This window comes from Felis catus, chromosome E2, assembly GCF_018350175.1.
Source record: "Felis catus isolate Fca126 chromosome E2, F.catus_Fca126_mat1.0, whole genome shotgun sequence".
NCBI classification, from domain to species: Eukaryota; Metazoa; Chordata; class Mammalia; order Carnivora; family Felidae; genus Felis; species Felis catus.
Window position 1 is genome coordinate 14,860,016 of NC_058382.1, and position 20,820 is coordinate 14,880,835.

The 20,820-nt window shown below is 62.9% G+C and overlaps 1 protein-coding gene and 1 long non-coding RNA gene across 9 annotated transcripts in view; one reads left to right on the forward strand and one right to left on the reverse strand.

The window, feature by feature from the left end:
• Window positions 1-1,071: 1,071 nt before the first annotated feature.
• PAK4 (p21 (RAC1) activated kinase 4) overlaps window positions 1,072-20,820 on the reverse strand; it is a 45,163-nt gene continuing 25,414 nt past the window's right edge. For 3 of the 8 annotated variants that reach the window (XM_011289878.4, XM_011289876.4, XM_019819568.3), the window contains 9 exons: window positions 11,895-11,968; window positions 10,423-10,681; window positions 7,219-7,677; window positions 6,567-7,004; window positions 5,102-5,235; window positions 4,757-4,883; window positions 3,483-3,608; window positions 2,512-2,646; window positions 1,072-2,080 (listed from right to left, as the gene is read on the reverse strand). In XM_011289878.4, coding sequence (XP_011288180.2) covers window positions 1,925-2,080; window positions 2,512-2,646; window positions 3,483-3,608; window positions 4,757-4,883; window positions 5,102-5,235; window positions 6,567-7,004; window positions 7,219-7,677; window positions 10,423-10,626 — 1,779 coding nt within the window. In that variant the 5' untranslated portion in view covers window positions 10,627-10,681; window positions 11,895-11,968 and the 3' untranslated portion in view covers window positions 1,072-1,924. Of the gene's footprint in view, window positions 2,081-2,511; window positions 2,647-3,482; window positions 3,609-4,756; window positions 4,884-5,101; window positions 5,236-6,566; window positions 7,005-7,218; window positions 7,678-10,422; window positions 10,682-11,894; window positions 11,969-12,969; window positions 13,083-19,744; window positions 19,809-20,262; window positions 20,461-20,820 lie in introns of those variants that run through there. The other 5 variants (XM_019819567.3, XM_019819566.3, XM_011289877.4 and 2 more) reach the window with 5 other exon arrangements.
• On the forward strand, window positions 13,185-15,313 carry LOC109494804. The gene is made up of 2 exons (XR_002149868.3): window positions 13,185-13,805; window positions 14,370-15,313. It is a non-coding gene; the product is annotated as an uncharacterized LOC109494804 (long non-coding RNA).

Consider the following 20,820-nt stretch of genomic DNA (forward strand, 5'->3'; position numbering starts at 1 on the left):
CTGGATCCAAGTCTGGTAGAACTCATTTGTAAAAGCATTTAAGCTCCAAGCTTTTTCGTTAGTGTGTGTTTGGCGGGGGACGGGGGTGTGTGTTACTTTGGACTTTTCCTGTTTTCCATTCCTCCTTATACCAATTTTGGCTCTTCCCAGGGACGTAACAGCTCCACCCAGGCTCCAACACATTCACACATTCGGCAACAGCTGTCGCCCTTGGTAGGTTTCGACCCGATTCCCCATCTAGCCTTAGTGCGTGTTCCTGGCCGGCCCGGATCACAGACACGGTGCCCCATCCTTGGGGAGCTCAGGGCCTGAGGAGAGGGATGCTGGGGGCGGAGGAGGGGGTGTCATGTGACCGTGGGGAACAGGAGGTGTGGCCCGAGCCAGAATCTCTACATACTTCATGCCCACAAACTAGGCTGAGGTCCCGGGTGCCAATGGTGATGCGACTGGCTCCTCCCGCTGCCGCCGCCCCCGCCACTTCCCGGGTTCCGGGGAAGATGCGCGCAGGCAAGCCCAGGACCAGCCGGGGCGGTCAGTGACCAGGACTCAGAGGCAGCGGGGTTATCGTGACGTCAGCCAATTGCTTTCGCCCCTTGTGGAGACCCAGGCTCAGCCTCCACCAGGACCCTGACGTGGAGGGGAGGCTTTGGCCAATGGAGTATCTTCCAGCTGGCCACTCGGGATCCATCTGCCTCCGCCGATTCCTCAAAAGCCCACCTGCCCGCTGACCGATTTTCTGAGTGGCCAATTTACTCGAACGTCAACTCATCAAGGATCGTTTCCATCCACTGGACATGCTCAAGACAACCTCTGAAACAAGTTTCCAGCAAATCTCAGATTTGGCCAACTGGTGGTCGTGGCACATGGGCTCCGGGAACCTGGCTGTTGGCAGGCCGGCAGGGGAGTGAATCCGGGCCCCTGGTCAGGGGGGTGCTACTGGCTTCTTTGACCCGAACTCCCGCAGAGGCTGCCCTCTCTTCGCCCCAACCCCTCCCAATTCCACACCAAGCCGGCCTGGATGGGGGTGGGGGTGGGGCTCCACACACACACACACACACACACACACACACAAAACAAGAAAACATTTTAATTGTAAAACTAACTCGAGGGAGGGGAGGGTGGGGCGGCTCCAAGGGGACAGGAACCTGATTCTTCAAGTGGTGGTTCTGTCCCTGACGCTGCCCCGCAGGACAGGGGCCATCCGTCCCCAAGTCGGGACAGGGGCTAGAGTGTTATAAAATGACAATATAAATAGACTTCTAGAAAAGAGGAGGCTGTCCAGGCGCAGTAGTCGTCTTCTGCAGAGGCTGGGGACGGGCAGGAAGCCCTGACCCCCGTCTCCCCATCCAGCCACAGAAAGGGGGTGCAGGACTTGGGGAAAAGGCCACTCTTCAGACATTCATGACCGCCCCCACAATGGCTCAGGCGGGGACAGGGGGCTGCGCTGTATGCTAGGTAAGGTCTCAGCGATACCCACTCGCAGGCTGGAGGACAGAGCGGATGGACCTTCCGCACATGCACACGCGCACACACATGCACACCCGTGAGCACACGCACGCAGACAGACACACACCTTTCGTAGTGTTCTCTCCACCCACAGCAGCCCCCACTGCAGATGACTTCCAGTGATGGGGGGCTGCCCCTCCTTCCTGGAGACAGGAAGACACAGGGAGGGCCTGTCCCCGAGGGTGGGGGTCCTGGGATCCTCACGTGCTCCCACGAGTCCCTGTGTTTTTTCAAAAGTCACAAAATCAAAACTGGAGTTCAGTAGTAGGGTCCTGCACACCCCCCCACCCCCAGCAAGAAGGGCGGTGCCACATGGAGTGTCTCCCAGGCTGAGGAGTGGGGGCCGGCCCCCTACTGGCCTGCGGCAGGGCAGGGGTGACCCCAGGGGCTCTTTGGTTCAGGGACAGGGCACTGGGCCTCATCTGGTGCGGTTCTGGCGCATGAGGGGCACGATGCTGGCGGGCGGGCCCGCTTTGGCCAGGAACGGGTGCTTCAGCAGTTCAGCCGCTGTGGCCCGCTGTGCCGGGTCACGCACCAGCAGGCGGTCCAGGAAGCCCTTCAGGGACGGGGACACCTGTCGGGAAGAGAGGGAGACAGTCAGGGGATCTGAGTGCCAGCTCCACCGCTCACTTGCCATTGGGCCTCCGTGCTCCTCTGTCAAATGGGATGACAATACCCACTGCCCAGGGAGGGGGCCAGGAGGTCCCATGTGTACTAGGGTCGGGCCCTGGGGGGAGCAACAAATCCAGCCAGGGGCTCATTTCTTCTGCATTTTCAAGGTCTGTAAGGAGGTGACCGCAGCTGAGCCCTGGGGGCACCTCTCCCTTACCAGGAAGGCTCCTCTCCTGCACCTGGCTATGCTGTGTGTGTTCAGCCAGGCCAGCCTAAGCACAACCACTGTGGGACGGTCGGTGAGGGCTCAGGGGACCCGCGGGGGTAGGGGGTGGGGAGCTCAGCACTGAGCGTCCTCTCCCCTACACCACCTGCCTGCCGGGCGGGGCCCACCTTGTGCAGGTTTTTCAGTCGAGGCGGCAGGTTGTCCCGAATCATCTTCATGGCTTTCAGGGGTGGCTCGTTGAAGTAGGGGGGCTCCCCATCCACCATCTCGATCACCATCACCCCCAGAGACCAGATGTCCACCTGTAGTGGGGAAGGATGGTCGGGCTGAGCTGTGCAGGGACTGGCTGGTGCTGGGGGAAGCCGCGGAGGTGGGGAGGGGCCCTGCTTCTGCCTTTGCCTCTTTGTGACTGGGGTCCTTGGGCCCTGAACACCCGCTCTGGCACCCACCTTGCCAGACCCACACACTCTTCCCGCAGGGAGCCCTCGAAGGGTTCTGCGCACGCAGCACCCCTCACTTTTCTGCTAACCACGCCCAGGTCTCCTCGGGGGAGCGACCCTCCCTCCCTCCCTCCCTCTGCAGAGCATCCTGGGGTCCCGGACCAGGGGGCCCAATCGGCACAGGTGGGACATAGTAATTGGTTCAGGAATAGGCACGTGACCCAAGCGGAGCCAATCAGAGTCAATTCTAAGATTAATATCCAGGAAAACAGTGCCGCTCGTGGGGTGGGGACGTGGCCATGTACCGAGGGGCTGGGCCAGCTCTGCTCCAACAAGGGCGGTGCCCGCCTGACTGAGGACTACTCCGAAGCAGTCGGGGCTGGGGACGGACAGAGCACATGGATGGCTGGGCCCGAAGCCGGTCACCATGCCCAACTTCACAGTTCTTGGGACCCAGACCCAGCTAACCGTTTGAGCTGGTTTTGTCACTCACAGCCCTGGGCGTGGCTCCGAACTAGCACCCAATCAGGGACGAATGCGCAGAGCACATGCGTGCCTACGTCCTCTCCCACAAGCCCATCCCTGGTGACCCACTTCCCAGACTGAGCCCCACCCCGCCCCCAGCACTCCAGCTGTTTCGGACCGTCGCGCTGTATGCCAGGGCCGACAGCCGGACAACCGGGCCACCTCTGGGTTACCTCTGGCCCATAGGGGAGGCGAGAGATGAGCTCTGGGGCCATCCAGTAGGGAGTGCCGACCAGTGACTTCCTCCGCGGTACCTCCTTGCTCACCTGGGCACAGAACCCAAAGTCTGACAGCTTCACCTGCAACAGGGCACAGGCAGCGGGGGTCAGAGGTGCTGGAGGTGGGAGTGAGCGGTGTCCACCTGCAGCCTGGAGGTTAGAGCCAGACCACTGAGTGGCTCCACCATCTGCCAGCAGGGGGCCCTCAGGTGTGTCACCTCCCCAGGATCACACCTTCTGCCTCCCTGACAGGGTCTGCCCTGGGACTCCTGCAGGAAGTGGCCCAAGCCTTACAGGTAACAGATGCTTCATGGGGGCGGAGATCACGGCTGGCTCCAGAGGCCCATGCCCTGGGCCCCGGTGTCCCTGGAGGGAGCACATCTTTAGGTGAGAGGGGCACAGCCCTGCCCACGAGGGCAGGAGGGGTGTGGCCCACGCGGCAACAACCGCGTTCCCAGAACCACGGATTTTCACCTGTTTTGGAGCCACGAGCCCCCTTCAGATTCTTGAGGGTATGTGTGGATCTTCTCACCCCCAGGAAATATACGCACACGGCGTGCACACAATTTCAGGCTCCCAGATGTCCCCCAAACACGTCTGCAGATGGCTTTAGGGGTTGGTGGATTTCAACGGAGACTCCAGTGAAACAGGGCCCGCTCCCACCCCTACCTCTACTGGAATGGCTTAACCTTCCTGGGGGAGGACAGGCGAATCACCAACAAGATTTTGGTGAAAGTCAAGGACCCCCTCCCGCTGAAAATCATATCTACTCTTAAAAAAATATAAATGCAGGTCCTGGGCCCCGGGAGGCTCATCCGTGGACCTCAAATTTGGAGCGTCGGTCCAGAAGATGGGAGGCGGGATGGCGGTCGACGGCCCACCTCTGGGTGCTCGGCTAGGAACAGTTTCTTGGTGGAGGAGGAAGCGTATGGCCGAGAGCAGTGGCCGGCCACTCAGACGCCCTCTGCCCTCTCTGGGCCCAATGCGAGACCACAGTTCCAGCATCCTGCACTGAAGGCAGACTCTGCCAGCCCAGGCCCCCCGTGGATGCGTGAGCGGAGCCCCCCACCGCCCCGGACCCGACTCCGGACTGTTGATGAGGCGCAAACTTACTGCTCCTTGAGCCACTGAACCCGGGATCAGAGATACCCTCGGAGCAGAGCAGAGCTGGGGAGAGGTGGGGGGAACTGGGGAGAGGCGGGGGAAGCCCGAGCCACCCTGCTCCTCACCCTGCCGTCGTGCGTCAGCAGGATGGAGTCACTCTTGATGTCGCGGTGGATGACGCCCTGCGCGTGGAGCACAGACAAGGCCTGCAGCACGGCCAGGCACACGGCGGCAATCTGCTCCTCATTCATCCTGCGCGGGATGGGGGTCAGCGACTGGGGCAGACAGGGCCCCGGCCGGGGGTCCGAGGGGGACGCGGCCCTCCCGGCCCCGAGACGCGGCCCCGCCCCAAGGGGTCCGAGGGGACTTCATCCTGTCGTGGGACAGGTCTGAGGGGACGCAGCTCCCGCTGGAGAGCCTGGGGAGGCAGCAGGCTGGGTGCCCGCCGGGGTCCAGCTGCCTGGCGGTACCTGGTGTGAGTGACGATGTCGGTGAGGGCGCCGCCCTCCAGGAACTCCATCACCACCCAGAGCTCATCCCCGACCAGGTAGCTGTTGTACATCTCCACCACGTTCTCGTGCTGGTAGTCCCGCATGATCACCACCTGGGCACCGGGCTGGGTCAGCGGGGTGGGGAGGGCCACCCTCCCGCCTCCTCTCCCGCCCCGGGCTTGGGCCCCGCCATGCCGCAGGCCCAGTCCCACCTGTCACTCCCGCTCACCGGGGTCATCCTGGAGCGCCTGCCCCAGTGCCAAAGCCAACAGACCCCAACGGCAGCTTGAGGCCTGATGCCTGCGTGGTGGTGGGGGGGCGCCCCCCCACACCCCAGTTTCGGATCCTGCTCTCCGACCAGTCCTGAGCTGGTCTCTGAGCGGCCCTGATGACCAGGCTGGTGTTGGGAGAGGGACTCGGGAAGAGAACATCTACGCACAGGGATGAGACCTCAGCACAAGCAGGTTATCAGCCAAGGTCAGAATAAAAGGCTGGGGGGGATGGACTTCAGGGGCAGAGGGCCTAACGAGGCAAAGCCGGGGCTTGGGGGTGGGAACACGCCGCTTGCAGGGGTCCCGCTGAATAGCTCCCGCTGCAGCTGGAGCCCTGTAATGTTGGGGGGCCGGGGGAAGGGTTATGGGGACAGCTGAGGAGTACTGAGACGGGGAGGCAAAAGCCACAGTTTAGACCACCTCCAGGCCTGCCGTCCTGGGACTCCTGCGTCAGAGTCCGGGGCCTGCCTCCTCTGGGGAAGGAGCCGGGAGTCTGCCTTTGTAACAAGCTCCCTGGCAGACGCCACAAGAGCCAAAGCCAGAGGCTGGACAGAACCAAGGGCCTAGATGGGGGCTGGACCTCAAATGCTCGGCCAAGAGGCCAGGCCTTCATCCTGAGGACACTGAGGGGTGGGGCGCGGGCGTGGGATAGTCTCACATGTCACATGTCAAAAAAAAGAGCCCTTTAGCGGCTGTGTGGGGAATGCCCAGGGGGCGCCCAGAGGGGAAGGCCGGGCAGGGCCAAGCAGGAGAGGCTGGGGCTACGCAGGGGCTGACGGGCTGGGAGACGGGGAGGGGCCAGAGCTCTGAGCTGGGGTCAGGGAGGGTGGGACCTCTCTGAGACAGGGGACCCAGGAAGGGGCAGGGCTGGGACTCTGGGGCCAGTCTGGGAGGGTGTGAGCGGCCTGGGGCTCAGAGAAGCCCAGTAACGGGACAGAGATGCAGCGGGGGGTACGGGGGCGCAGAGGTGACAGCCCGGGGAGGTGTGAGGAGTAAGGAGAGGAGGCAGGCCCAGAACCCAGCCCCAGGGAACCCCAGCCCTGAACGGCCTTCTCCCATCCCCACCCTTACAGGGGCTGGCCCAGAACGGGCCTTGAAACCCACTGGTGGAGGACTCCAAGAGGAGGGTGACGGCGGGGACAGGAGGGGACAGGAGGGGGCCCGAGGCCCACCTCATTGAAGAGCAGCTCGCGCCTCTGCTGCTTGCGCAGATCCATCTTCTTGACGGCCACCAGCCTGCCCGAGCTGCGCACGGTGGCGATGCACACGATGCCCGTGGAGCCCTCGCCGATCTTGATGAAGTTGTCCAGGTAGGAGCGAGGGTCGCCGGGGTCCACCACCAGCTGCAGGGCGGCCCGGAACTGCTCGTGGGATACTCGCTGGGGTTCCCGCTGTGGCGAGCGGGGCCCGGGGGGCCCAGGGGCGGGGGGGACGGCGGGGGTGGTGACGGGGCGGGCCGGGGGGGCCAGCTGAGGCTCGGAGGCATGGGGGCCCAGCACTCCTGGGCTGGGGGGTCCACGGGCTCGGGTGGGAGGCCGGGAGGAGGAGGACTGGGGGACAGCCCGGCCCCCTGCCGACGGCCCATTGGGGGCCAGGTCGTGAGGCTCCCCCTGCAACAGAAAAGAGAGGCAGCTGTCAGTGGAGGGGACGGGGGCCGGCTCTGCTCCCTGAGCAGGACAGGGGCCCTGGCTGCGGGACAGACACATGGCGGTCAGGATGGAGATGGACAGCGGGCTGGGCACAGGTTGGGGTTGGCGGGTGGGGAACAGGGGAAGCTTTGGAAAAAGGGACGGCGGGAGGTCCTGGGGCAGGGGGATTGGTTACCTGGGCACCCCGGGACGGGTGGTCCGTATCGGCCCTCGGGTACGTGTTAAAGGGCCGACCAGCTGCCACTTTTGCCCCACTGGCCAGACCGGCAGGCTGGGGGGTGCCGACGTCAGGCCCAGAGAGGGGGCGTTTATCCCGGGAGGACTCCTGGGGTCCCCCCGAGCCCTCCCTGGAAGACTTGGGCCTCTTCTCTGGCCCCGCCCGCCGCCTGTCACCACTGCCGCCACCCGCCTCGCTGCGACCGGCGACCCGGCCTTGGCCGCCCGCTCTCTCTGGGGCCCCTCTGGCCGTGCTGGCCGGCTCTGCGGGCATCCCGTTTTCCTGGTGGGCTCGGGCAGGTGGCGGCGGGCTGTCTCTCCGGAGGGAGTTGGAGCGTGTCACCGACATGTTCTCAAACTCGTCGAGCAGCAGCGTGAGGGCCCCATCCTTGGCGCCTTTGCTGCCCCGCACGATGGTCTGGGGTCCGGGGCAATGGCGGGATGGGGGCCGGGCAAGGAAGAGGAGGACACAGGACGTGGATCCGACACACAAGGACAGCACGACACAACACACACAAAGACAAGACAGAGACGGAATGAAGAAATGCCATGGGGTGATGATGGGGCCAGGCAGTTGGGGGAGGCACCGGCGGGGGAGGGGGGGAGGCTGCAGCCCCTCCCACACCACTGAGTTGTCTGTCTGTCTGTCTGTCTACCGTCGCAGGAGAGCTGGAGGCTTAACCTCCCACAGGGCAGGCTGTGGCCCCTGGGCTGGCTGGGCCCCCTGAGAAGCACTCCCTGTCTTCTGCTCTCCAGGCTGGGAGCAGGCCTCTGCCCTGTGAGCCGGAGGGGAAGGAGTGCAGAGCCCACGTCACCCCATAATCAGCCCCGGAGAGCCGGAAATTACAGGATGCTAGCTAGGGCCAGGGCACGGCTCGGACCTCCTCCTCCCCTGCAGCCCGCGAGGGCCGTCAGCCCCAAAACCACACTCTTGGGTTCCCTGGAAGCCGAGGGTGGAGGACAGGGAGAGTCGGGAAGGACCGGGCCTGAAGCGCAGGGCAAGAGTGCCCCAGGAGCAGCGGGGGCAAATGCAAATTCCCACGAGGGCCCGGTGGACCCAGAGTGTGTCCTGAATCCACCCAAGCCTCACCTGCCAAGTCCACCCCGATCCGGGCCATGGCCACCTCTTCCCTCGAGTACTGAGTCAAGGCCTTCAGGACTCCCCCAGCCCCCACTCAGCTCCAGACACATAGGCCTCCTCAAACATACCAGGCACGCTCTCACCTCAGGACCTTTGCACTGACTGCCTGCTCTTCCTAGAACATCTTTCCCCCGAAGTATGCCCACAGCTCCTTCCCTTCCCTCTTTCAGGCTTGCTCGGCGTCTCAGAGGGAAGCTTTTGCTGACCACCCGCAGTCTAAAATGCCCGCCCCTGACTCTCCCTGTTCCCCGTTCCCTGCCTTCTTTTTTCTCTGGAGTACTCAACAGCAGCAGACACGAAGCACTCATAAGCTGACTGTCGCCTGCACTCCCAGTGCAACGTTCATGAAGGCAGCTCCTGTCTCTTCCTGTTTTTGTGCTCTTGCACATCTCAGCGCCCAGAACAGTGTCTGGGAGGTATGCAGACAGGGCTCGGTAAACACTGGCTGAACCGGTGAGTGAGTGAGGGGGGCTGGGAGGAGGCCGCGGGGAGCAGAGAAGCACCCCCATCCCTCTGCTATCAGTCACTGCTATGCGGGGACGCGGGCCCAGGGCGGCCAGGCAGCCTCAGGCCGGAGCTGCCTCTGCTGTGCAGAAAACACCGATGACACAAAAGCCACCTACAGGCCGCAGCGCCCCTGCCCCTGCCTCTCCTGGGCCTGGCTACCAGCGCAGAAGCCCGGCCCTGCCCAGGAGCCCAGTGAAGAAGGTAGATATCCGCTCAGACCCTGGTACTGGGATAAGAGGCTAAGTCCCTGGGGGTTGGGGAGGGCCCGGGAGGACTGGAGAGATTCCTAGCCCACGTGGCACCTTTGCATGAATTACGACCAGGCACCTCATCCTCCTGGCGGGGCTCACGGCGGACAGGCTAAGCAGGGGCCAGACTGTAGGGGCTCCCCCGGGGAGGCCACAGCCAGTGCTCCAGGGGCCACGGGACCAGCCAGGGGTAGAACTGAGGGGGGCTGCGTGGGGCCCAGGAGAGCCAGAAAGAAAGATCCGGAGGTGAAGCCTCGGCTGCTTTAAGCCGTGGCAAAGACTTCAAAATATTCAAAAGGCCTGCGTGGGACGTCCTCACACCTCGGTGGGCCACCGGATGGAGATTCCGGTCATCCTGGTGAGCGTCCGCCCTTGTGTCCCCACCCGCCACGCCACGCGGATCACTAAGGGCGCCCTCCCGCCAGGCAGGGGCCGGGCACCAGGAGAGGATGAGTCAGCTGCAGGCCTGTCCCCAGGCGCTGGGCCCGCGGACGGGCACACCCATCTCCGCCCCTAGAACGACCCTGGCTGCATGCCCCTGGCCCCGGCCCTTCCTGGTTTCCACTGCCCCTGGGGTGAAGTCCACGCTCCAAAGCCAGCTTCCCGGGCCGGGCAGGCTCACGCCCTGCCACCACCGGGCCAGCCTCACCGCGGGCCACGCCTGGGCGCCTGGACCACGCAGACAGGAAAGGGCTTAAGAGCACAGGCCTTGGAAAAAGACCTCCGTTCAAATCCCAACTCCACCCTTTTGCCCAAGGTGGCAGGAAACCAAAGCCCCAAACTGAAAGACCCCCAAGGCTTCACTTGGACCGTTTCCTCCTCTAAAAGCCGAGCCTCCTCTCCATTCGGCACAATGACTCCTCCGCGCCCCTCAGGGCTCAGCTCAGGTGTCCTCCAGAAGCTGGCCGGGACTGTGGGGCTGGGTCAGCAGCTCCTCTGAGCCTAGCCCTGACCATGGGGGATGGGGGGGGGGGGAATCTGTCCCTCGCCCCAGGACAAGTTTCTGCTACTGGGGACAGGGGCATGGAGCCCAGGGAGAGGAACAGGAATCGGAGCTGGTGTGGGGGGCTGCTGCAGGGGTCAAGGTAGCGGTCAGTGTTGAGAGGCAAGGGGAGGGATCAGCGGGTGGAGGAGTGAAAGGTCGGCACGGGGGGACGAGGATTGGGGCGGACGGTTGGGGTGTGTCGATCAAGCGTGGGGTTAAGGGCCGGGGGCGCCGTGGGGGGTCGGTGTGGGGCAGGAGGGGTGGAGGTGGGCGCTGGCCTACCTTGGGAGCCCCGGGCTGGATGGAGGTGATGCAGGCGGGGTCCACGAGGGGCTTGGGCCGGCGGGCCGACTCCTCGATCAGGCTCTGCCACTGGCGGGGCAGCCCCGTGAACTTCTGCTCATGCTGGTCAAAGCCCGTGTGCACGCGGTGCTCGAAGTTGGATGGCGCGGAGATCTCTACCCGCTTCTTCTTCTTCCCAAACATGGCGCTGAGGCTCTCGGCACCACGAGGGCGCAGACGCGGGCTCCTATCAGCAGGCCTGCGGGAGGGGGCCACTCACCAGAACCCGCCCAGTCCTCTCTGCTCCTCCGGCCCTGCCCTGGTCCTGTCCGTCCCCGTCTCCTCCCCGGTCTCCCGTCTCCCACATGCAGCCCGAGAGACCCTGTGGACACCTGCCCCCGCTCAGAGCCCTCAGCCGAGTCCTCCCGGTGGCCCACCCCACACAACCTGCCCTTGTCACCTCCCCTTTGTTTACGCTCACACTGGTTTTCAAACCTTAGCGCCTTTGCACTGGCTGTTCCCTCCCCCTGGGACACTATTCCCCAGTATCCACACATGGCTCCCTCCTTCCCCTCCTTCAAGTCTCAGAGTTGGTGAATCTTCAAGTAAAAGACCACCCCACTAGCCTTCCATGATATCACTTCATAACACATTTAACGTCTGGAAATTCCACTGTTCTTGTGTTTACTAGCTCCGTGTCTATACCCGTCAGCACTGGAATATCAGCACCACAGGCCAGGTCTCACCTGCCCAGTGTCTCTGTGTCCCACCCCATTCCCAGAACCATGCCAGGCACACAGAGTGTGCTCAGTGACCGATTCCTAAAGGCCTGGCCTCAGCCACCTCTGCTTTCCCAGCCCGGAATCTGGGCTAACCCCGCACACTTTTGGCTACCTACCCAATCACAGTCCCTGTCCTATGCGCGACCCCTAGGAGTCTCACCGCAACACTCCCACTTTCTAGATGAAGGGACCGAGACTCACAGAAGTGAGTTCACACAATGGGGAAAGTTCTGTGCAGCAGATGCGAGCAGACAAAACCACGCCCGCCTTTAGGGGCCGTGGTCTCCAGGTGAATACTTAGCACAGTACCAGGCAAGGCATAAATGCTCAACGAAAGCCAGTTTTACAACCAAAGGGGCTGTAGGGGAGATGCGCAGATCGCAGTGTCCCACGGGGAGACCAGGACGATGAGGGCAAGGGGAGTCAAATGGCCAGAGCACAAATCTCTCTCTGCCACTTACTACGCGTGACCTTGGGCAAGTGACTTGACCTCTCTGTGCCTCGGATCAACCGGCACAGGGCTGCTGTGAGGATTAACTGAGTTAACAGGAGCGGAGCCGGGCGTGGGGCGAGGGCCTTGTCCACGTGTGTGACTCTCGTGAGTAGGAGTATTCCTTGCGGTGTCTGAGGGAGGAAGGGCCCCGGGTCCTGCTCCCCTGTCCCACACATGGGCCCCAGAGTCCCACAGACCTGGTTTGATGCTGGCTGTGCTAGAAGTGCCCTCGGGCAGGTGACGTCTCCTCTTGGGGCCTCGAGTTACTCATCTGTAAAATGGGAAGAAAACATTCATTCATTCATTCATTCATTCATTCATTCATTCATTCACCAATAACCCACTCCTCTGTGCCCAGTCACGTACTGGTTGATGCTGGGACACAGTGGTGACCAAGATAGCCCTCTGACAGCCCAGAGCGGTCAGGGCTGGGGTCAGGGAGTACCAGACTGGCGTGAAGGATGGTAGGTGGGGGTCAGGGGAGGCTTCCCAGAAGACAGGCCGTGTGAACGAAGGCCCAGAGGATGAGGGGAAACGCACTGGGCGGGGATCTCCGTCTGGTTCATGCTGGCCCGCCAGAGCCTGGCACAGTGCCTGACACAGGGTCGGCCCCAAGCTTAGTAAGTCTTGTGACCTAATGAGGACACTCTCAAGCGTGCCTGGGATGCGGCCCTTCAGCCCCCGGTTCTCCTCCCTCCCTGTTCCTCTCCTGTGGGAGCAGATCTGTGAGGTTAGAACAGGCTGCCACCCCTAGCCCAGAGGTAGGACCATCAGTGGGTAGCCATCTGGGAGAACCGGTCTGGTGGCAGGAGCCCAGTGGGAGGGGGTGGGGACCCAGCAGACAACCTGTCTCAACTGGTCGGGGCCTCCTGGGCAGCAGGTGGCCACAGCCAGATCTGGCCAGGGCTCCCCGAGCAGGTCCAATTTCCCAGCTTGCTCTGGGGCCCCTGGCTGCCAGGAAGTGGGGTGTGAAAGCCCTGGCCAGGGCGGGTGCCCCTTTGCCTCTGCCTCTTTCCCTTCTCTGACCCCAACCAAGCCGGGAGCCCCTTCGATGTCTCTCCCCCGTTCCAGCCCACTGACCCCTGCCCATCCTTCCCGGGAGACTTCCATCCCTGTCCGGGCTCTCCAGCCTGTCTGCCCTCGGCTGTCCCCCCCTTCCTAGTACCCGTCCTCGCCTTGTCCCCACGGCAGGACCCCGGAGCCTCGCCTCCACCTCCTCACTGTGTTCCCAGAGGTGCCCCCACCCGGCCCCAGGCCCAGCCTCACCCTCACCTTGGCCTCTCTCACGCAGCCCTACCCATCCTCCACCCAGCAGCCCACAGCCCGAGGCACCAAATCACTCCAGGGGCATAAGATTAGCCACGTGACCCCTGTCTAAATCCGGGAGAGGGAGGGGCGGACCCTGAGGTGGGAGGAGCTCAGCACGGAGACGGGGCGCGGGAGGCAGCCTGCAAGGTGGGACAGCCAACTCAGAACCCTCCCCCAGAAGCCCCAAGCCACCCTTGCACATTGCAGCCAGCCTGTTTATCCTGCCCTCCGCTCGGCTCGCGTGACCCCTGCAGGGGAAGGGGATGGAAGGACACACCTCCGGATATTTGCCAGGGGGCCACCCCTTCCCTCTGGGCACCTCATGGAGGGCGGGACAAACAGAGGAACTGGCCGTGTTTATAATGATCAGGCCCCGGCTCCACCCTGGGACAGCTCCCAGCTCTGGCGGCTCCCTTGCCCGGCTCCCCGCCCCCACCGAGTCCCCAGGCCCCTGAGCAGCCCGGCTGCTGTGCCCTGTGCCGCCTTGGCTCCTGTCCCTGCCAACCAACCCACCTCGGGAGCTCACTGTGTGTCTGGGGGCCGGCCGCTCGGCCACTCTGTGCCTCGGTTTCCCCCTCTGTTAAAGACAATAATGCCAGTGCCTGCTTCCTGGAGTTCCTACAGGAGTCACAAGTGAGAACACGAGGCCCTGACCGCCTGGCCCGAAAGCAGCTGTGGGCAGCACTGACCTGAGCACCCACTGTGTGCCGGCCCCTCCTCTAAGCACCCTGCCCGGAGTCCCTCATGTAATCTGCACACGTGACCCACGAGGAAGCAGCCACTACGCGTTAACAGACAAGGTAAAACGAGGCACGGGGAGGGCACGGTCCACTTGCCCAGGTCACACAGCTTGGCAGCAGAGTGGGGGACACGAGGCTCCAGGCCTGTTAACCCGAAGCCCGTGCCCGGCCAGTTCTCGGAAATAAAGGCGGCTGCCCCCTCGGAGGTCCGTGCGTGCCAGGCTCTGCTCGGCGCCCTCTGCCCCCAGTCCCATTCCGCCCTCACAACCGACTGGCCCCAATTCACACATGGGGAGCCTGAGGCCCGGAGAGAGGAAGTCCCTTGTCCAGGGCATCCGGGATTTGAACTCGGGCAGGCGGGCACCAGAGTCCAGGCTCTTCCCTGCCTGGCCTGCCCGGAGGGCCACAGGGACGCCCTTGTTTCCGTCATCATCGTCATCACCAGGGTGCCTTTCTCCCTCCCACTCAAGCCTCCAGTCCACACCCACACCCTGCCCTTCAGGTCCTGCCCTGACCCTTCCTGGGGCTGAGGGTCCCCTACCCCCTGTCTGACCCGTCCCAGGCCCCCAAGGGTAGAGTGGGGTTCCTGCCCCTGCCTCCCATCCTTATCTGCCTTTACCGCAGCCTTCGGCAGGACAATCTGACGCAGAAAAGATGTCCACAAACCAGTCCCTGCCACCAAATGTGCCACACCGAGGCTCAGCTCTGGGACTTCCATCACTACCACCACCACGAGGGTCCCGTGACCCTGTGCAGATGCGGACGCGGAGCTCACGGACCCCCCATGACCTCGGTGGGGCAGCTATTCTCATTCCCACTTCGCAGATGTGGAAACTGAGGATCACAAAGGTGAAATCTCTTGCTCAGGTTACCAAGCAGAGCTGGGCCTAAAAGACAGGGGCATCTACTACAGAGTCGACCTCCTTAAGCCTTCTGCTGGCCCCCAAGCCTCCTCCGTGTGGCCCCATGGCCTGTACGATTGGTCTGTCACCTCTGCCCCCTTGTTCACTCTGCCCCAGCCACATGGGCCTCCTTGCTGTTCTTCAAACCCTAGACGTGTCCCCACCTCAGGGCCTTTGCACTGGCTGTCACCTCACCTGCTGGAACTTCATTCTCCCTGATCTGCACATGGCTCCCTCCCTCCTCCCCACTACCCGGAGTCTGTGCTCAAATATCCCTGCTCCTGTCCCGGCTCCCTCTATGCCTTTTTCTTTGCACCTGTCTTCTGTCTTGCTCCCCAGTGTACCCCGTCTACAACATGGCCCCAGCCCACACTAGGCGCTCAAGGAACCTGTGGTGAATGAACTGATTCATCTGTACCCACTACGCTACAGCCCTGCTTGGACACCTCTGACTCTGCCCGGGCGGTCCCTGGGGCACTCTGGCGGAGATGTGCCTGGGACCCAGGGGCGGCGGGTGAAGCAGCAACGTCAGACAGAGGGAATAGAGGAGGACAGCGTGCAGATGCCTCTGAAGTCTAGGGTCTGATCCCAAGAACGCAGGCCCATTTTGCATTCTACTCTCGTACGGTCATTGCAATTAAAGAAAGTCTTTTGAATTATTCAGCATGTGGGACAGGCGGCTTCCAACCTGTCCCAGCAAAAGCTTCATTTTCTAGTCACCCCTGCATTCACTGGTTCTATACTCTGAGCTTTCAGGAGAAAATGATACCCACCCTCCCACCCACCCAAACTCTCCCCACCAAGGAAATCGGCCCCAGGGGGAGAGCAAGATCCACTTGTGGGACGAAGCCGTGTCTGGGGAGTGTGTGTGTGCGCGCGCGCACGCGTGAAACTCCTTGCCTCCTGTCCCCTTCCCTCCCCCCAGGCTCTGAATAAAGCTGCAGTTCTGGGAGCTGACCTAGCTGGACCCCAGGGGCCCAGGGAAAGAACAGGGGATGTGACAGGATCACAGTCTCGCTTTCACATCCACCCAAACGAACCCCTCGATCAGGAAGAGGACCACGGAGGAGGGCTCACTGGCCCCGGCCTGCACTCAGGGCTTTCACCCCTGGCTCCCACTCACCCTTCTGTCAAGACCTTCACCCACTAGCTTTGGGAAGTCCCTCCTCACCTCAGTTTACCCCATCTCCCCTGGCTGTGTTCTGACAACGGAAGGAGAGTCCGGCCTCCTTTCCCGGCCTCCGGCAGAAGCCTCGCTGCCTCCCTTAATCCCCCACCCTTCCCACCTCCATACCTGTGCTCAGCTCTTGGGTGCCCACCTGTACAGCGCCCTGCCCTCCCCAGTCCAAATCTCTCTCCCAGTCTCCCGCCCCGAGCTGAGTTCCTCCAAGGAACCCTCAGGGACCTTGACCCCAGACCCTGCCACGAGCTCTGGGCCTGACAATACCTACTCTACCCACAAAGGACCCCATCACGCTCCTGCACCCACCCACCGTCGATAGCTACTGAGGGCTGATCTCTGCCAGGCTAGGGCCGGGGCTCCTAGCGGTGGTCAGGACGGCCAGAAGCCTCCCTGCCCGTGCAGAGCTCGCGGTCTACGGGAAAGGAGACCGTCGATAAATGAACTGAATCAGAAAAACATCTAGTAAGTGAGATGGGAAGCGCTGAGGACATACACAAAGGAAGGGTCAGGACAGTGTTGAGGGTCAGGAGAGGTTGGAATTTTCAATGAAGTGATGGGGGGGCGTGGCTGGGAAGGGGACACTTGAGCAGTGACCTGACAGGGGAGCGGAGAGGGAGTCATTGGGATACCCGGAGGAAGAGCACTGGGCAGGGCAGCACAGAGGGAAGAGTCAGGACAAATGTCCCCAGGTGTGGTCAGGGCAGAGGAGGCCGAGTGGTGGGGCAGGCGGTGGGGGCAGATCATGTAGGGACTTGGGGGCCACGGAGATCACTCTGTCCTTTCCCTGGAGTGAGGCAGAGCCACACAAGGGCTCTGAGCAGGGAAGGGACGTGGCCTGACTCGCGTCCACGGGCTCCCCACGGCCAAGTGTGGGGCACAGACTGGGAGCGGGGAGCCCGGGGAGGTGCAGGACGTGACGGTCCAGCGGAAGACAGGGGTGGGCAGGCCCACGTGGGGGCTCAGGAGGGAGAAGCGGGCAGGCTCCAGGCGTGTGGTAATGGTCGCGATGACGGACTTGCTGAGGACCGACACCAACTTTCCGCACTGGCTGCGGCAAGCGCGCCACGGGGGCGGGGGCTTGGTCCAGTCTTGCCCATCACCGCACCCCCGGTGCCTGGCACATTCCGCCTACCCTCTCCCGGCCCTTCACATCACCCAACAGGTTACACACTCATGAGTGTGCCTATTGTCTCCCACTAAGTCAGTGGCTCGGCACAGGCGGGACCCACGTTTCAGTTGATTACGGCTCGGTCCCGGCACCTAGCGCGGGCTGTTCCTTCTTGGTGGCCGAGTGGATGGAGGGGACGGGCGCATGCTTCGGTGCCGACTCTGGCCCAGGCCCGCACCAGGCGTGCGGCACCAGGCGTGCAGACAGGCCACAGTGAGCCCTCCGCACGGTTCCTCTTCCTTTCTCCTTCCCAAACCAAAACGCTGAGGTCCAGAGAGGGGAAGTCACTGCCCAGGGCTGCCCAGCACCAGGTCACAAAAGTGCCCACTCTGACCCACAGAGAAGGTCACCACCCCCTCTGCCTCCTGCTTCCCTGCGGCCCAGGCTCCAGCCAAGGCCTTTGCTCCAGACAAAGGACCCCAGAGGTTTATGGGACAAGAACGACAGCAGAGACAACTCTATGCCGATAACCAGAACCAAGATCAGAAAGGCTGCCTTGGTTAGGAGGGAACCAGAAGCAACGGTAAACCAATGGCTCTCCCCAGGCCTCCCCCTTGGATAAAACTCCCCACTGGGACTTACCAAGCCCCAGACCAGTTGGGCTGTTTCAACCTCAGGACCTCATCCCTCCCACTCTCTTCACTACAACTGCGCTCGCCTCCTGCATTTTTGTCTCAGACACCTCAAGCTTGTTCCAGCCTCAGGGCCTTTGCACCTATGCTTCCCTCTGCCCGGAGCTGCGTGGCTCACCCTTTCCTGACATTTGGGTCTCCGTGCAAATAAAACCTCATTAGAAAGGTCTTTCTTGACCCCTGACAAAGTTTGCACCCCTGCTTTATCCTCCTCTGTGGCATTTATTAGTACCTGACCTCGTGTACATGCGGACTGTTGGTCCCCTCCTCCTCCTCTCCCCCCAGTAGAGGCTCCCTCTCCCTGAGAGCGGGGGTCTCTGTCTCATTCTTGCTGTATGCTTGGCATCCGGAGCAGAAGGCACTCATCAGGTATTTGTGGAGCAAAGGAGGGATGCCATTGCCCAAGTGATGCGTCCAGACCCTGAGGGGGGACAGGCGAGGCTGGTGGAGGCGGAGAGTGGACATCAGTCCCTGATCCCTGCCTCACACCACCTGCAAGTCCGACCTTGAGGCTCCAGCAGGAGTTGGTCCGGGCTTTGGAGACCAAATCCGGCTATTTGTGAAGAAGCTGGTGCGTGTTCCAAACACCACAAGGGGCGCCCACTGCACTCCAACCCCGGGGCCCTGCCCACCCCAGGGAGGCCCACCCCAGCCCTGCTGTGCTGCCGAGGCTCCAAACGTGAAGAAGTGACAGCCTATTTTGGCGACAGGCAAGAGGCAGGTCATACAGTGACAGATGCCGCAGGAAACCCATTGGTCCCCATAACGGGTGAAATCCCATAAGAGGACACAGATCCAGGGGTCCCCCTGGCCTGGGGAAGTCTGGGGAGCGAGAAGCAGCCCTGCCCCCCCCCCCAACCCGGCCTTTGTGCAGACAGTGCTAGGCAAGGACTCGGGAGGTGGTGGGTGGTTAGGAGTGGGCCACCCAAGCTCTGTCACCGGCTCCACCACTCCCAAGCTGTGCGCCCCTGTGCAAGTGATTCAACCTCTCTGGGTCTCATCCGCAAACCAGGGATGACGACAGTCCCTGTCTCCTGGGACTGTCTGCATGACGGAATAAGGCGACGCGTGAAAAGCATTTAGAACAGGACCCGCCACCAAGCGGGTCCTCGCTACGGGTGAACCTGCTGCTGGGAACAAATAAATGAAAGAGGAGGCCGGGCACAGCCGTCTCCTGGCCAGCACGGGGGTGCCAGTCTGTCTCTGTTGCCTTGCTTTCTCCAGGGCCCGGATGGGGAGCAGAACGGGCTACACTGTCCGACGACGGGTCTGCCTCTCCTGCCGCACCAGGAGCCCTCCGACAGGGCAGGGCCTGGGGCCATCTCAGCCCCTCTGGGTCCCCAGCCCTGCCCAACACAGGGTGGCACACAGCTCAGAGCGGGGCTGAATGAAGACACAGTATTTCCTGTGCCCAACCGGGCCGGGCAGGTGCCCAGAGCCCCAAGGAGGCCAGGCGGCTCCTCCGGCAGCCCCAGGCCCGGTGCCCCGCACCCCCCCACCAGGCACAACAGGACACAGACACAAAGGGCACCCCCAGAGGTGCCCAGGGTGGGGACAGAGGCCACAACAAGCCTGAAAGTGTGGATGAGCCCCCAGGGACCAGGAAAATCCGATTCGACTTCATTCATTCTTCCCCTGAGGGAGGGCAGGAAGGAGGGAGGGGGTCACAGGCAGGAAAGAGCGTTTGGAGCACCCCCCCCCCCCCCGCCAAACAACTCCCCGCTACACACACACACACACACACACACACACACACACACACACACAGAGGAGCCCTAGACACTGAAGTACATGAAGCCGCCCCACCGCATCTTGGTGACAGCAGCCGTACAGGAGCCTCGGAGCAGGAAAGGACATCCCACCCTGAGCCTTAGTTCCCGCCTCCAGAATATAGGCCCCAGCAGCCGTGGCCGAGCTCCGAGTGGGAGAAGCGGCCGTGAAGAAGGGCCTGGCCCGGAGGAACCAGAATGGAAGGGCCAGGATAATCGGCAGCCCCGCAGCTGCCTCTCCACACAGAGTAGAGACCACCCCCCACTCCCGCCGAGACGCACAGACTCCCGAAAGAGACCCACCACACATGCCAACGAGATACACCATACAGACCAGCCACCCACCTTAAAACACAGGCACCCGCGCGCATATACACAATCCCAGATGGTCCACAACTGCCGGATTTGCCTAGAAAGGACCCAGACACACACTCAGGAACACTCCCCGAGACAGAGTTAGACCCCGAGACCCACACAACCCTAGCTCCACACACAGAAGGTAACGAGACCCCACACCAGACCCAGGCACACCCATGGCCAACCCCAGGGTCATCCGGGGTGACCCAGCGGGGCACAGCCCCTCAGGACCACCCCCCACAAAAGCAGGCCCCGGGAATGTGCCCCCACAGAGGTGCTCAGGGGCCTGCGCTGAGGCACGCAGGAAGCCCCAGGAGACAGACACCTGCCTCTGAGCACGTGGAAACACGGCCACCTCGCCCCCGGCCCCGAGATCGGTGTGGGCCCTTGAGCACGTGTTACCCTGGCCCGGGTGGCTCTGGTCGCCAGGCGGTAGGACTGCCCTCCCACGCCCCATGTGGTCCTCCCCTTTCCTCCCCTGCTGCCCGAGGCCAGGGTCGGCTCACCTCCACCATCCTCTTCCCTTGTCCCGGGCCACCCTCAGTGGGGCAGGCCAGCAGACAGGCTTCCAGCCGGCAGAGCAGTGAACGGGGATCAAGGGGTTCCCCGGCCCACGACGCAGGCGCCCACCAAAGAGAGCTGGCTGGCTCTGCACCCCAGCCTCTCTGGCAGCGGGTGGTGCCGAGGCCCGCCCTGGCAGGAGCCGAGCTCGGCGGTGGCTCCGGTCCACGGAGGGGGGAGGGAGGAGGGAGGAACAGAGGGAAGGAGGGGCCGAGCCTGGAAAGCCGGGGCCACGTGGCCACAACTGCCCCGGCGGAGGGAGGACCTGGGCAGGGACACAGCAACGGGGGACCCAAGCCCCAGCCCTTTGCTTCAACGGGGTAGTTCCCCCCTGGCACCCCACACCCCCGTGTCAGGCTTGGTGCCAGGGGCCAGGGAAGCAGTGGCCACGCAGCATGGGGCTGAGTATCCGAGAGTGGCTGGCCAGGCAGCCAGGTTTGAGATGACAGCCTGGGCTGGGGGAGGGGGGCGCTGGTCAGGGTGGGGGGCCCCTCCGATGCGGA